Source organism: Pagrus major, chromosome 9, assembly GCF_040436345.1.
Source record: "Pagrus major chromosome 9, Pma_NU_1.0".
Classification (NCBI taxonomy): Eukaryota; Metazoa; Chordata; class Actinopteri; order Spariformes; family Sparidae; genus Pagrus; species Pagrus major.
The window spans coordinates 27,351,036-27,368,389 of NC_133223.1; the positions used below are offsets into that span (position 1 = coordinate 27,351,036).

The 17,354-nt window shown below is 37.4% G+C and overlaps 3 protein-coding genes across 3 annotated transcripts in view; all 3 read left to right on the top strand.

The window, feature by feature from the left end:
* The first annotated feature begins 2,757 nt into the window (after positions 1 to 2,757).
* On the top strand, positions 2,758 to 3,687 carry LOC141002019 (olfactory receptor 11H6-like). Its single transcript, XM_073473184.1, has one exon. It carries the CDS (start codon positions 2,758 to 2,760, stop codon positions 3,685 to 3,687), a length of 930 nt encoding a protein of 309 aa, XP_073329285.1.
* A 2,719-nt stretch (positions 3,688 to 6,406) lies between these two features.
* Positions 6,407 to 7,336, top strand: LOC141002020 (olfactory receptor 11H6-like). The gene has a single exon (XM_073473185.1). The coding sequence runs from the start codon at positions 6,407 to 6,409 to the stop codon at positions 7,334 to 7,336; it is 930 nt and encodes a 309-aa protein (XP_073329286.1).
* A 1,706-nt stretch (positions 7,337 to 9,042) lies between these two features.
* The window catches only part of adarb1b (adenosine deaminase RNA specific B1b), a 129,238-nt gene continuing 120,926 nt past the window's right edge, over positions 9,043 to 17,354 (top strand). Inside the window, exon 1 of the mRNA XM_073473386.1 lies at positions 9,043 to 9,232. The gene's annotated coding sequence lies outside the window, so the exon portion shown is untranslated. The remainder of the gene's footprint in view (positions 9,233 to 17,354) is intronic.

Here is a 17,354-nt window from a genome sequence, read left to right on the forward strand (position 1 = left end):
TCTCTCTTTCTTCAAGATTTAAACTGATGCACTAAATGCCTTTTTGGGGTGTGTGTAATACTGTACTGCTAATGGTCTGGCAAAATGCGGTTATTCCTACTGTTTAAAATGTATAATGATATAACACAGACATTGCATCGAACATGTTTTTGCTGTTTAATCTTTATCTGTATTTTAATCGTTTTATTTGTGTTTTATACATTACGAAAAACATTGACTTTTGTAATGTACCTTAATCATAACCTTAATCTTAAAAAGATTAAGGTTATGCAGCCCAGATAAATTGGCAAAACATTTTTTGTGTGAATTGGATGATTGTTAAACTTGCTTGTTTCCCAGCACAAACAAAAGTTAATGGCATTGCTGTATACATAAATATCGGCATTTATTTAATTCATGCTTTATTCATAGTTCTATCCTACAAGTATCTCATTAAAACATGTGCAAATTCTATAGAAAACAGGGCAAAGTTCATGCAAACATGTGTTCCACATTTAACCTCCTTACTCATTTTTCTTGTAACTCTGCTTTTTGAAATAATGATTACGCGTTTCGATACAAAAGATTTCCCTCAAGCCTTTAAAAACTTTGTTGCGATAGAAACTCTTGCCATACCTCCCTTAATAAATCCATTAATTTATGGTTTCAAATTGACCAAAATTCGAAACAGAATTCTGGATGTTCTTACTTTAAAAACTAAATGACTTCTGTCTTATGTATTAAGGAAACTTAAAGTCCTATGTCTGATTTTCTTCCTTAAATTTGCTCTGTTCAACCAGCTGTTGGCTGTGGCTGTTGGAGTTACATGTAATATCCTCAAGAGTTTTTGCACATTTAGCAAATGTGAGCTTGTTAATCCTTGCAGAATATCTTTTTAGCTGAAAGTTTTCATTTCATTTAACTGAAATTTACATACATTTTTAGGAATTGGAATTTTCTTAGATTTAGGGTGCTGAATCATATGTAATATCGAATATATTGAATATACAAATATTCACATTTAGACAATGGTCTACTCAGTTGTATACTGATTACTGTTGTTGAACATGTGTGTGCACATCTCAGGTAATTCATGCAAAAAAAGTTTGATATGACATTATTGCACGCCACACTGTGCAGTCAGTTCACTTTTTGCCTTCATGTATTTAAGAACAAAATAGATGGAATAAAACCCAAAAATGTATTTAATCCTTTTTTGTACTATACTTCTCAGTGACCTGCTCATGATTTAACACAAATAAGTTCAAGGCACAGTGTGTCAGGTTTAGTCACATCTAGAGGTGATGTTGCACATTTCAACCATTTAAGGTTAAAATACAATAATGAAAGCATAATTATGAAGATTATATTCAATTTTTGCCAATATATCCCCACTGAGTCTACACACAGGACCTTTGGTCTGGATGACTGAGTCAAAAAAGTCTCTAAGAACACCTCCCCTTCAAATTAACAAATTACCACTAAACCTGTGAAACTAAGATCCAAAGTTTTAAGAAAATACAGTTTGGAAAAGGACAATGTATAACCTAGCCCTACCCTCTAACCTTAAAGTTACACAGGCAGAATATGGGGACACTTTTTGGTCTGCCAAAGGAGGCAATAACCAAGTGGTAACATGCTGGGTCGGTTTTATGCCAGCACTGCTTGGTTCAGTTTAAAAAAACAAATGCACTATTGTAGAATCTCTGTGTAAAAGAGGCTCATGATAAATTAAATATCAGTTGACAGGAGACATCCTGAAATAACGGTAGAAGTTTTTATCACACTTCTGTCTCATTATCCCTTGTCTGCAGTGCAACATAACTAAAAATGTGTTCATCTTATCCACTCCCCCATATATATTAGTATAAATAGCCTACTACGAAGCACCTGTTTTACCACTGCTTAAGAACTAATGTAGATCTGGTTTACACTCCATCAATCTCAGCTCACTGTGATCCAAAATAGCCTTAGGTTTGCTACAACATTTGTTAGTTTAATTAATTTTTACTTGTGTGGAAATGTTGAAATTAGCGTTGTAACAATACCAAAAGCTTACGGTATGATATTTATCATGATATTTTAAAATAAAGGAAAAGATGACTTGGACAGTGTCCTTTGACAATAAATGTGATGTGTGCAGCTGTTCATGTTATCTCTTATTCTGGATGCTTTGTTCAAACTGTAATAATGTACTCATATGCCTTCAGTGATCTGTCTATTCTTTTAGTCATGGCGTATGACAGATATGTGGCTGTATGTTGACCACTGGAGTACCACTCTGTCATGTTAAAGCAAACTTTCATGAAGTAAGTGTGTTTCTCTTGGATGACACCTTTTTGCATGATGGGTATATATATGCTTCTAACATCTAGATTGAATGTATGCAGCCCATACATCACCAGGCTTTGGAGTAATCATCCATTAGCTTGCTAACACTGGGTTTGCCTATGAGAAAGGGCATCGCTTGCTGTTCATTGTCAATGGCCACCTGTTTGTTATAATGTACAACTCCATCTGCCAAATAATAGAGTAACATTATATCACCCTATGTTGGAGTTGAAGGTTTCACCACTCGATGTCACTGTTGGTACTTTGCACTAGCTGTAGATTAAGGTTGTATATCTCAATCACTGGTTGGTTGGTTGGTTTGAATTCCCAGTTCCTGTGCTTCTGTACTCAGTCAACATATTAATAACAACGAGATGAGGGAACAGAGACTGGGTTAAGCATGGGGGTACATGACAAAGCGAAAAAGTGCACAGCTTTCTAACAGTGATGGATAATGTCTCTCTTATAACAACTTTTTTTCTTTCAGGTTTACATGAAACAATGACCTACCGACTGGCTCTCTTCTCTCTCACTTTACTGTGTTACTGTTTGACTTTGCTGATTAATGTAACTGTTATTGTGGCCATCATCTTGGATAAAAACCTGCATGAACCCATGTATATTCTACTGTGCACTTTTTGCATGAATGCACTTTATGGGACAACAGGTTTCTACCCCAACTTTCTCTGGGATCTGCTTTCTCCTGTTCATGTTATCTCTTATTCTGGATGTCTTGTTCAGGCTTACGTAATATACTCATTTGCCTGCGCTGATATGTCTATTCTTTCAGTCATGGCATATGACAGATATGTGGCTATATGTCGACCACTGGAGTACCACTCTGTCATGTCAAAGCAAAGACTCATCAAGTTAGTGTGTTACTCTTGGATAACACCTTTTTGCATCATGGGCACAAATATTTTTCTAACATCGAGATTAAAGCTATGCAGCCCATATATCGCCAGGCTTTTTTGTGTGAATTGGATTATTGTTAAACTTGCTTGTTTCCCATCTGAAACTACAGTTAACAACATAGTTGCATACATAACGATAATCATTTATGTCTTTCATGGATTTTTTATAGTTTGGTCCTACATGTATCTCATTAAAACATGTGTGAATTCAATAGAAAACAGGGCAAAGTTCATGCAAACATGTGTGCCACACTTAACCTCCTTACTCAGTTTTCTTGTGACTATACTTCTTGATATAATGCTTATTCGATATGGTTCAAAAGATTTACCTCAAGCCTTTCGAAATTTTACTGCAATAGAATTTCTTGTCATACCTCCTCTTGTTAATCCTCTTATTTATTGTTTTAAATTGTCAAAAATTCGAAAGAGAATTTTCTATGTTGTCACTATCAAACCTACTTAATATGTATATACATTGTATATTCTTTTGCAAATTAAGGAACCTGTGTCTCTGCTCTTAGAGAGAGTCAGAGTCCCATCATTGCCAAAAGTCTTGGCTATAATATCCATGTCATGTAAAAGCCTGAGTGTATATTTTGAAGTTGTATGCACCATGAATTCTGCATATATTGATGCCAGCAAATGTTTCACTTCTGTGTTTTTCTCTCTTTCTTCAAGATTTAAAGTGATGCACTAAATGCCTTTTTGGGGTGTGTGTAATACTGTACTGCTAATGGTCTGGCAAAATGCGGTTATTCCTACTGTTTAAAATGTATAATGATATAACACAGACATTGCATCGAACATGTTTTTGCTGTTTAATCTTTATCTGTATTTTAATCGTTTTATTTGTGTTTTATACATTACGAAAAACATTGACTTTTGTAATGTACCTTAATCATAACCTTAATCTTAAAAAGATTAAGGTTATGCAGCCCAGATAAATTGGCAAAACATTTTTTGTGTGAATTGGATGATTGTTAAACTTGCTTGTTTCCCAGCACAAACAAAAGTTAATGGCATTGCTGTATACATAAATATCGGCATTTATTTAATTCATGCTTTATTCATAGTTCTATCCTACAAGTATCTCATTAAAACATGTGCAAATTCTATAGAAAACAGGGCAAAGTTCATGCAAACATGTGTTCCACATTTAACCTCCTTACTCATTTTTCTTGTAACTCTGCTTTTTGAAATAATGATTACGCGTTTCGATACAAAAGATTTCCCTCAAGCCTTTAAAAACTTTGTTGCGATAGAAACTCTTGCCATACCTCCCTTAATAAATCCATTAATTTATGGTTTCAAATTGACCAAAATTCGAAACAGAATTCTGGATGTTCTTACTTTAAAAACTAAATGACTTCTGTCTTATGTATTAAGGAAACTTAAAGTCCTATGTCTGATTTTCTTCCTTAAATTTGCTCTGTTCAACCAGCTGTTGGCTGTGGCTGTTGGAGTTACATGTAATATCCTCAAGAGTTTTTGCACATTTAGCAAATGTGAGCTTGTTAATCCTTGCAGAATATCTTTTTAGCTGAAAGTTTTCATTTCATTTAACTGAAATTTACATACATTTTTAGGAATTGGAATTTTCTTAGATTTAGGGTGCTGAATCATATGTAATATCGAATATATTGAATATACAAATTATTCACATTTCGACAATGGTCTACTCAGTTGTATGCTGATTACTGTTGTTGAACATGTGTGTGCACATCTCAGGTAATTCATGCAAAAAAGTTTAATATGACAATATTGCACACCACACTGTGCAGTCAGTTTAAAAAGTTTAAAGTTGGTTCAGTTTAAAAAAACAAATGCACTATTGTAGAATCTCTGTGTAAAAGAGGCTCATGATAGATTCAATATCAGTTGACAGGAGACGTCCTGAAATAACAGTAGAAGTTTTTATCACACTTCTGTCTCATTATCCCCTGTCTGCAGGGCAACATAACTAAAATGTTGTTCATCTTATCCACTCACCATTATATATTAGTATAAATAGCCTACTACAAAGTGCCTGTTTTACCACTGCTTAAGGACAACTGGTTTACGCTCCATCAACCCCAGCTCACTGTGATCCAAAATAGCGTTAGGTTTGCTACAACACATTTTTTAGTTTAATTCATTTTTACTTGTGTGGAAATGTTGAAATGAGGGTTGTAACAATACCAAAAGCTCACGGTATGATATTTATCATGATATTTTAAAATAAAGGAAAAGATGACTTGGACAGTGTCCTTTGATAATAAATGTGATGTGTGCAGCTGTTCATGTTATCTCTTATTCTGGATGCTTTGTTCAAACTGTAATAATGTACTCATATGCCTTCAGTGATCTGTCTATTATTTTAGTCATGGCATATGACAGATATGTGGCTGTATGTTGACCACTGGAGTACCACTCTGTCATGTTAAAGCAAACTTTCATGAAGTTAGTGTGTTTCTCTTGGATGACACCTTTTTGCATGATGGGTATATATATGCTTCTAACATCTAGATTGAATGTATGCAGCCCATACATCACCAGGCTTTTTTGTGATAATTGGATTATTGTTAAACTTGCTTGTTTTCCAGCTGAAACTGCTGTTAACAACATAGTTGGATATATATAAAAGGTCATTTACTTATTTCATGTTTTATTCATAGTTTAGTTCTACATGTATCTCATTAAACATGTCTGAATTCTATAGAAAACAGGGCAAAGTTCATGCAAATGTGTGTGCCACATTTAACCTGATCGAAAACCTGGTAACCAGTGGAAACCAGTGATCCATTCTTGGAGTAATCATCCATTAGCTTGCTAACACTGGGTTTGCCTATGAGAAGGGGCATCACTTGGTGTTTATTGTCATTGGACAACTGTTTGTTATAATGTACAACTCCATCTGCCAAATAATAGAGTACCATTATATCACCCTATGTTGGAGTTGAAGGTTTCACCACTCGATGTCACTGTTGGTACTTTGCACTAGCTGTAGATTAAGGTTGTATACCTCAATCACTGGTTGGTTGGTTGGTTGGTTGGTTGGTTGGTTGGTTGGTTGGTTTGAATTCCCAGCTCATGTGCTGTTGTACTCAGTCAACATATTAATAACAGGGAGATGAGGGAACAGAGACTGGGTTAAGCATGGGGGTGCATGACAAAGAGAAAAAGTGCACAGCTTTCTAACAGTGATGGATAATGTCTCTCTTATAACAACTTTTTTTCTTTCAGGTTTACATGAAACAATGAACTACCGACTGGCTCTCTTCTCTCTCACTTTACTGTGCTACTGTTTGACTTTGCTGATTAATGTAACTGTTATTGTGGCCATCATCTTGGATAAAAACCTGCATGAACCCATGTATATTCTACTGTGCACTTTTTGCATGAATGCACTTTATGGGACAACAGGTTTCTACCCCAACTTTCTCTGGGATCTGCTTTCTCCTGTTCATGTTATCTCTTATTCTGGATGTCTTGTTCAGGCTTACGTAATATACACATTTGCCTGCGCTGATCTGTCTATTCTTTCAGTCATGGCATATGACAGATATGTGGCTATATGTCGACCACTGGAGTACCACTCTGTCATGTCAAAGCAAAGACTCATCAAGTTAGTGTGTTACTCTTGGATAACACCTTTTTGCATCATAGGCACAAATATTTTTCTAACATCGAGATTAAAGTTATGCAGCCCATATATCGCCAGGCTTTTTTGTGTGAATTGGATTATTGTTAAACTTGCTTGTTTCCCAGCTGAAACTACAGTTAACAACATAGTTGCATACATAACGATAATCATTTATGTCTTTCATGGATTTTTTATAGTTTGGTCCTACATGTATCTCATTAAAACATGTGTGAATTCAATAGAAAACAGGGCAAAGTTCATGCAAACATGTGTGCCACACTTAACCTCCTTACTCATTTTTCTTGTGACTATACTTCTTGATATAATGCTTATTCGATATGGTTCAAAAGATTTACCTCAAGCCTTTCGAAATTTTACTGCAATAGAATTTCTTGTCATACCTCCTCTTGTTAATCCTCTTATTTATTGTTTTAAATTGTCAAAAATTCGAAAGAGAATTTTCTATGTTGTCACTTTCAAACCTACTTAATATGTAGTCTGGGCAATTATACTGTATTCATGTCATTTAAAAGCCTAAGTGTATATTCTGATTTTGTATGCAGAATTAATTCTGCATATATTGATGCCAGCAAATGTTTCACTTCTTTGTTTTTTCTCTCTTTCTTCAAGATTCAAACTGATGCACTAAATGCCTTTTTGGGGTGTGTGTAATACTGTACTGCTAATGGTCTGGCAAACTGCGGTTATTCCTACTGTTTAAAACGTGTGATAATCTAACGCAGTGGTCGCATTGAACATGTTTTTGCTGTTTAATCTTTATCTGTCTTTTAATCGTTTTATTTGTATGTTTTAAACATTACGAAGAAAAGAAATAACTGCAGTTTAAAAAACACAGGGAAAGCTTTTGTTTCATTTTGTAACAGATTTTGTTGGTATGGTCTTGATCCGTCTTGATCGCATCATTACCTTTCTTAACCATGTTAAGTCTTTAATGCCAGTGGTGGAGGAATCCTCCACCAATACCGCAAAGTAAAAATAATCTGTTCTAAATAAGATTTCCTGCCTTGAAAATGTTACATAATGTCCCCTAATGACATGTTTTAGTTGATCTATGCACTCAAATATGATTTTGATCAACCAGAAAGCAAAAAAATGATCCCATGACACACTTTGATTCACAGCCCCCTCATTAGAATAATGAAGCAGAAAATCATGGAGATGTGAAATGATAATACAGAAATAAATAAGTTTGTTCAAGATTCAATTCAAGACTCAATTCAATCACTCGTAATGTCACTCGTTGTTGTACAGTACACTTGTGTGAAATTATTAGCAGAGACACTAGAAATAGAAATTGTAATAGGTAGATATAATGTATAAATAATAAAAACTGTATACGTCATTGGTTACTTTCACTGCTATTATACTCAGCTTCTATTACTTTATATATATGTATTGTTACTCAGGAATCTCTGTGGCTTTAAACTTGCGATATACAGTATATTGATTGTTACTCAGGAATTTCACACAAGTACACAAATTGTGGTTGAGACACTCAATACAGAAATAGTAATAAGTAAATATAATGTATAAAGACATAGAAACAAGGTGTAATAGCAGTAAAAGTAAGCAATGAAATGCATAAGTATAATGCATATGTATATATGTATACATATGTATGTATGTATGTGTATATATATGTTTATATATATATATATATATATATATATATATATATATATATATATATATATATATATATATATATATATATATATATATAAACACACACACAAAACATCTATACATAAATTGGGGAAATTCTAAGGAAAAATCAAAATAACTAATAACTAACTAAAATAAATACGTAAATATTAACATTTAAAAATGAATACGTTAATAAAAGTGATTAAATAGGAGAAATAATGCAAAGGCAGATATTTACAGAGGCAAATGTAACCAGAAATATCAATTTATGTCACATTTTGTAAATTAATTAATGCCTGTATTTATTGTTACTGTTATTTTTTGTGAATTTATGGGTACATACATTTTTTACTGAGACATTTATTATTACTCGTGTGATTTTGCGAGCTTCAGTCCTCCAAAGCCATTCATTCAGTCGGTCGATAACCGAGGCCGACTGCACTGACTCCACCACACCACTCGGGGGCGGTAATGCGCCATTTTCTTCGCCGAGCGCGGCCGAGTGTGGAGAAGAAGAGGGCCGACGGCAGACTGTGTACACTGCAGTACATGCGACCGTACAGCCGCTCTCTCAGCCTGGGCTCGTTTCTTTTTTTTTTTTTTTTTAAATTCCTCCAACGCCAGCGACGACACGGAGGACAACAGACATTTGCGTGTTGAAGTGAAGTGCCGGAGAAGATTTCAGCGTCCTCGGGAATCCTAACTTTCAACACGAACCGTGAGTAAGGCTGTTAGCGTGTTATTTTGGGGGCTGCGGAGGATGAAACAAACGGCGCTGCTAATATGATTTGGGTTCCGGTTGTGTTTATGTAATATTAGGCTTGTAATCCTCCACAGCAGCGCAGACGAGCGGGACACACCGCTCAAAATCACGTCGCTGGTTAACCTAAATATCCACTTAAACATTTGTACGCGTTGTGGAAATACATTGTGTGTATGCAGCGCGACAGTGGGATTTATGGCTGTCATCTTACCTCAGCTTTACCCTGTCAGTGGTGCCTGTTAAGGTCTACCCGGGAGACCGCATCATGTACTCTTCACACAGATACAGTAATATTAACGCTATGCTAGCTGCTGCATCCCATTAAAGTGTTATGCAGTTGTGCGTTGCAGTGTTAGAAATAGCCCTGTAACACTGTAGGCTGCATTTACATCCTGCACACAGCATCATGGTATTTACAAGTGCCTCTTTTCAGGCAGTGCAGGCTATTCAGGATGTAATTCCTGTCTGGAGGTGTAGCAACTGCTTTATTATATTATTATTATTATTAATTTAATTATTGTTATTATTCAAAGGCAGCTATTCTCTGTTCATTAAAGGGTTGCTCCATGCAAACCCACCCTGAATTCAGAACTTTCCCCAGTTCATGTCATTCATTTGGTCTGTAAACATCAATATTTGGTTGCAGGACAGTGAAATGGAAATGAAAGATTCTTCGTTAGGGCATGAAATTATGATTTTTGTTATACATTTAATTAAAGGAGCACTATTTAGTTTTGGAGAAGGAATTCAAACTCAGAATTTAAATATTTACAGTGTTAACGAGGTGATAATACAAGCTCTAATTGAATAAACAAGCTGCTCTCAGAGGAAAATAAGGTCCCCAGAACACTGTTAGAAGCTAGAATGGTGGCAGGGTCCGCCACATATAAACAAAGTTAAACAGTCTGAAATTGTCCTTTTTAAGGTCAGTTTGTTTATTCAGTCATGAAAACAAAGCATGTGTGTTTCTTTCGTTTGTTTAGGCATAAAAAAATCAGCCAATTAAAATTTCTTCCCCAAAACTACATAGTGCGCCTTTAATACCAAACATTCCAGTACAGCTACACTACTCAAAATGAGATCGGGATATTGGGATATTTTAGTGTTTCACTTGATTGTTTACTCTGTGACATATCTGAATTCTTATTTTGTGTTTTGTGAATATTTTTGGCCCCCAAAAAATAATGCGACACATTTCATTTGACTTTTTTGCATATCCAAGCACAAGCGTATATGCACCAATATCAGTAACTAATTTTGAGCAGCGTGTTTAAAGGCATGTTGCAGATCGTCCCTCGGGTTTCTTGGCTTGTCAGTAAAAATTTAAAACAAATCCAGACAGGAGTCAGCAGTTGGCAAAGCTCGACTTTTAATAAATATTTAGCTCTGAGGGCCAAATTTTCAAAAATCCTAACAAAATAAAGATAATGAAGAAGAAGAGTTGTTATTTATCACACACAGTCATGCAATGTACAATGTAGTGAGACTCTCTGCATTTAACCCATCTCACAGGAGCAGCAATTGCACCCCCTTTCCTTGTTATCCACCTTATTCTAGCCCCGGAGTGTCGCGTGGCGTTTTCCTTAGTTACAGGATGCTAATGCTTTTTCTTAGACCTGAGATATTCTTGCTTTTAACAACGCGTTCGGGTACCCATGAAGCCTGGCTCGTGTGTCCTGCGTCTGTTCGGAGCATCGGTTGTGCACGTCCACAGTAATTAACGCTATGTGTACGCAAGATGCAATATGCACATGAACGGTAGGAGCAGTGTAGCGCTGGTATGGGGATGTGACAGGGTCAAGAGTCAGTTAGCAAATCAGCAGCAGCAGGAACAACAATGGGACAACAAGCTAAATCAAGTACGTGAACAACTACGTTCACCGTGCAGCCGGTTGTCTACCCGAACATGTGGTACAACGGCAAGTACATCTCCGGGCCTAGAGTGATTGGAATGGCGAATCATTTATTCATGAAGCGACGTTATTGAGTGAATACTACTTAGCCTACTAGTAATGTTTTGCCCTCTTAGATAACGCATGTAGAGCTTTGAAAGTGCCGCTGCCGCATCAGTTATTATGATATTTTTTTGGCACCGAGCACCGGAAGTATCAGCCATAACAGTTTCCCCAGGAAACTCATGGATACAGAACGGTGAGGCGGAAGACGGCGCAGCATTCCCCACCTTGAATAGACTGTGTAAAAAGAGCCTGTGTCTCATATACTCAAACAGGGCCTTTTCCTGTAACACACTCTCGCAGACTCGCATTCAACAAGGCTTTAAGTGTTTATCCTGAATCCACAGATGCCTGTTAGCCACAGCTTAAACAGGATTTTCATAAAAAAAAAAAGTCTCAATGTTTATTCCTGGAACTGCTGCAAAGATGGAGTTCATTTTCAGACACTTACTCTCTCTGTGGCTTTAATCTTGGGATTTTGAAGGAGGCAGGAATCATGCTAATTATTGCAACTAACCAGCATGTGTTAATTAACTGGACTAGAGTCACATCACTGAAAAGCCAGGTAGCACTGCACAGTTGTTTGTGTGTGTGTGTGTGTGTGTGTGTGTGTGTCTCTGTGTGTTTGTGGTTATTCTTGTGTCACAAATGCCCTGAAGAAAGACAGTTGGAAATAATGAATGAGTGTAATGTGATGGTACCAATATTTACTCTTTGTTTCCCTTTGAAGCTACCCCATTCCCAAAGCTAACCTCCCTTCCAAGTTCGTGGTGGGGTGTGAGATTTGGCCTAAACAAGTGAAAAAGACTCACATTTTCCTTGAAACAATGCAGCGTAGTTAGATTATTTTACAGAAAAACAATGCAGGAGAATTATCTAGCTGACAAACACTTGATTTTGTTGTAAAGAAATGATGCAGGATGATTGAATCTATAATAGTTTGGGGAAAGCAATTTTGCTGATTTGCTGAGTTTAAGGAGGTAATTGAGGTTTTTGCAAAGTCCAGTAGTGGTAGTCAGCTAAAACAAAGCACTGTAGGGGGCCACTCTTCGCAACAACAGTGATCAAAGCTGAGTTAAAGGGCCAGCTACGCTCAACCTTCCTTTTATATTTCATAAAACTGCTGCAGTACTGCTCCACTTGCTGAGGTGACAAGTTTAAAGAGGAGAAAACAGCTTAGGCCAGGCACTGAGTGTGTCATGCCAAACTGCCTGTGTGTGGCAATGTGTGTGTGAGCGAGTAAAGTTCACTCAGCTCTGCTGCATTGTGCCATCTCAGGAAAGCTGCATGCAGCTGAGATGCTGCACTGGCTCTGTGTTAGCGGTCCCATGCAGCAGCAGCAGCAGCAGCAGCAGCAGCAGGAGGAGAAGAGAAGTGACGACTGCTGCTACTCATGTTAATAGATTGTTACTGGCTGTCAAAGGAAAGGGAACCCTTCTCTCCTTCAGTGCTCCTGTAATGCATAACTGGAGGCGACACAAATCGTAGCCATCACCTTCACACAGCCCCATGTGGACATAGCAGCTTCTGCCATTGATCCATATGTTCCCTGCCCCGAGGACAATGTTGTTTGAGCTCTGATGAACACGCCGTTGCTACATCGCGGGGGTTAAGGCACTATAAAAAGACAATGCATTACCTCAGGATTTGCGGGCTGATGGGTGCTGATCAGGGCTCACATTTGAAGTAGAGTCATTGTCAGTTGTTATGTGCTAAGCTGCTGGACACACATTCTTTTATTCTGTTACTGTCGTGCAAGTGTAGCTCACGTTCACCAAATATAGGCCTCCATATAATACATGATTGATGGCCTTAACGTGACCTCTAAAACTGATAATCAACCTTCAGAGACTGAGCGCGTCGTGTTGGACAGTTTGTGTAACTTCTCATTGTCTGCAGCAGCTAGTGTTGGTGTTTTAATGACTGCCACACTGTCAGGAATTCTGGTGTTTGCAAAGCAAATGAATACCTGCCAAGCACCGAATTTGGGCAAATTGTCCCTTTGGCGCGAGGAGCACCTGCTAGACTGGCCAGTAATTGTTTGCAAGCACAATATTTGTGTGCATAGGTTGGATGAAATGAAATTGCTCTGGCTACTTCCACTCTGGATGCCTTCCTGAGCATATTTGCTTCCCCCAGCAAGTTGGTGTTCGTGCTGCGAAAAAGAAATGCCAGTCTAGTCTTATCACAAGGATGGTAGAAACAAGTTTAGTTGATTTACCTTCCCTTACTAAAAAATGATTAAACAAAGTGTCATGAACAATTTGATGAATAGAAATGTGGCTGAAAAACAGGCTGCCTGTCTGCAGGGATGCATGCCACTCCAATTAACATTTCTTTGATTTTTTTTTTATTAACAGCACTCTCACACAGTTTTAAATAAATACATTTCTTAACAGAGTGGCTCTCTCTTGACTTCCCCCTGTGCTCCTTATCAGTGGACACTTACATTCCACTTTTGGCTTACAACTATTCATCCTTTGTCCCGTCTACTTTTCCTGAGACACACCAGGCATCCTGTTTTCTTCTCTCTCACTTAGTTATTGATTTAGGTGAACAGCAGCTAGTATTTCTTGGCATTGCGTCAACCAGTCAGTCCTGTGTGACACTCAGCAGTCTCCCTACATTCCTGTCTCCGCTTTTTCCTCTTAATATGAGGAAAGTTCTTGTTGTCATCAGACTCAGCTTTAAGAGGAAGGGCTGCGGGGCTCATTGGAAAAAGGAAGCGGTTGCTCTTGTCATCAGTTTAAAGATTAAAAAAGCCTTTAGCACTAAATGACAGGCGGGACAGTGTCAGCTAAGTGTGGTCCCAGTCTGTGTGCAACCAAATTGCGAGAACAGATGTCGGCAGTGTATGTTTCTGCAAGCCATGTATATGTTGAAACAACTTTACGTTTCTTTAGGTTCAATTTTTAATTTTATCTTTTCACAACTCCGTGCTTATTCTCTGGTTATGTTCAAAAACACCTCATTTCTTAAAGCTGCACTCCACTACATGGAAATTTGTGGTATTGACCTGTTAAGTTAACAAGTGCTTACAGCAAAGATGATATGTAGCCTCATTCGAATCCCTTAGCTCGCCATTTTCTCCTGCTTTAAACCCAAAATATTGCCAAAAGTCCTCCATGTCTGCATGTTTAAGCGCTGCGTGCATGCTGCCACATCAGGCTAATTAACCTGTATTAAACCTCCATATATCGCTGCGCATTGCCTCTGTTGCCACAACAGCTCAGTTAACTGCTGTCACTGGCTTGGCAGCCTTCTCGCCTTTAACTCCACCACCATCCCCTCCACCTCCTGATATGACAGTCAGATAATAAACATGTAATATGATGCGTAATATGACGATGATGAAGTTGTTTTTAATGGAAATGTCATATGGTATGTAGCCTTTGACATGTACAAATCAGTGATTTGCTTAAACGTTAAGTACCAACATTTTATCCTGGAGACTGGGCAGCCTTGTGAGAAGATACGTTGGGTTTGTTGTGGAGGACACAGAGGAGTGGTGAAACTGGTAGATCCAGCTGTACCTCTGAGTTGGTTGGGGCATGCAGAGCAATTTCTAAGTCAACCAGAAAAGCTTTAGAATAAATCCCCAGTTTGAGTCAATTCTAAAACTCTGATCTGGCAGTAACAATGGAAGTGAATGCAAGTATAATTGTTTAAAGTTGAACCAGTATGAAGTCTTGAAAGATATACTGTACACACTACATGCACATTTAATATCATTTAATGAATATTTAATAACTAGTTTAAGCAGAATCTGACAGTTGGTGGCTTGTTGTGTCACTTGCTGTTAATCAGATCTGATGTAACCACACCCAGCATCCTGAGAAAGTAGCTTAGATCAGTTTTTAGTATGAAATTCTTAAGAAATAATAGCTAAAGATGTTTTCCAACTTTGGAGTGTGGCTAATTAACAGTAGTCATAAATACTTAATGTTATAGAGAAATACTCGAGGCCAAGTTTTCAGGGGCATTACATAATGCGGTCGAACTGTCAAGTTATTTAAAATCTGTTGCTGTGCATCCAGCAGTCATGAGCCCTGATATTTCTGTGCAGAGAATAAATGAATAAATAAAGAAATCAATTTCCTTTGATCACGCTTCGATCTGTTATTCTTTTATAGGAATTCAGAAGTGACGTGCGTGGATGTGTGGGTGATTGAGAGGCTTTGTAAAGCCTACTGGGCTTGAAAAGCACAATTTAAATACAGTCCGTGCACCCTGCCGTCCACGTGAGTTTCACATCTTATCCACAAAATAATGAGGCTCCAGATGACCTTACTGTTTGACGTTTCACTGCGACTTTCAAAGGTCATCCTACAATGCTGTTGTTCCCGACCCAGTTCAAATTAGAAATGAGATTGATTTTTGACTTAATTATACATGAGTGGCCAGTTTCAATCAATTAATCAGTCTGTGTAAAACATACTGTAATAGACACTGTTTGCCCAAGGCTACTGTTAATAACTAGCTACAGTCTGGTGTCAAAGTGACCCTTGGAGAGGCATGAAGTAGGTGTGTGTCACGCAGACTCACAGCTGTGTACAGGATATATAAAAGATGCATATAATGATAGTTTAGAGTATTATAAGACTGTTAGGCAGTCATGGTTGCCTTTATTAATTTGAATTACAGATTGTTTTGCTGAACCACTGGAAAGTAAAGGGTCGAGGGTATACATTTATTTATGGTGTATTGCACAGGTATAATGATGGTTTGAACAAAGCTGTCTCCAAGGCTTTGTGCTCCCATCATATTGTAGAATCATTAGCTGCAGCTTTGTTAAGGACCAGATATTGTTTGCTATTGTGAAGTTGTAGAGCATGGCACTATACATATAAAGTATATTGCGTCTTGGATGTTGTGACATGGCATAAGTGTTTTCACCTCCTGGTTTTAAAGGCTACATTACAGTAAAGTGATTGAATTTTCTGAACTTACCAGACTGTTCTACTTGTTATACTTGCATTTACCCACTCAGTCATTGTCCACATTAATGATGATTATTTTATTAAAAATCTCATTGTGTTAATATTTTGTGAAAGTACCAACAGACAATGGAGACCAGACTTATGTTTTAAAGAGGTCATATTATGCTAATTTTCAGGTTTATACTTATAATTGGGAGTCCTAGTAGAATAGGTTTACATACTTTAATTTTCAAAAAACACATTATTTATTGCTGCAGTATCCTTTTTCAAACTGTGTCTTGAACGCTCTATTTAGGCTATAGAGTGAGACATCTTGCCTCTGTTCAATCTTTGGTGAGAGTTGCACATGCACATTACTTAACGGGCAGGATGTAGCCAATCAGAGGCAGAGGCAGAGTCGGCCTGCATGTCACTCACTTGCAACAAAGGCAGTGTATCCAAAAACCCTTAAATCAGAGTCAGTTATTTCATATCAAGCAGAAAAAAAAGCTGCAGCAGGACGTGTTCATTTGCAACATTGCACATCCTGTGATGGCACTATCATGCGTGTGGACATTGCAGTGTTGATGCTGAAATTATATATCATGCAGCCCCTAATTCATACAATATCATCGCAATATTAATATTGAGTTATTTGGTCAAAAATATTTGTTGCCCAGTCCGAGCATTAATGAAGTGCTTTTGAGGAGATTTCAAAATATTGTATGTGAGGTGTATATCATGTATCACAATATAACCTAGAAATATTATGATAAAATTTTAAGGCCATACCGCCCAGCCCTAGTTTGGTGTAATTACCAAACCGCCTTTCTTAATTCTTTCACTAATCGCTGTATGTGTATCTGTTTGTGAAGTTATTTTTGCCTGAAACACCACCAGGAGATTGTGTTTGTGAATGTGTCAAGGGTGAAAATCTGACATAGCGGTGATGTACATAAAATGTATTAAGTACATTTGTGCACAATTTTGGTACCACTCGTGAAACCCTTTCAGAAGCCACTTAGTATGAATACCTTTTGAAAGAAACGGCACTAAGCCTAGAACAAGACAGTTTTTTTATTCACCATCATTTCCAGTAAAAGTTAACTTTGTATTGAAAGGAAGAAAGTCAGCCGATATCTCCCGAGAACCTTTGCATTTTGCAGACTATCTGTCGTGCCATTTGTCAGCAACTCATTTCTT

Excerpts from the sequence above, each read along its gene's own strand:
- LOC141002019 (XM_073473184.1), top strand. The coding sequence starts at position 2,758 with ATGGATAATGTCTCTCTTATAACAACTTTTTTTCTTTCAGGTTTACAT.
- LOC141002020 (XM_073473185.1), top strand. The coding sequence starts at position 6,407 with ATGGATAATGTCTCTCTTATAACAACTTTTTTTCTTTCAGGTTTACAT.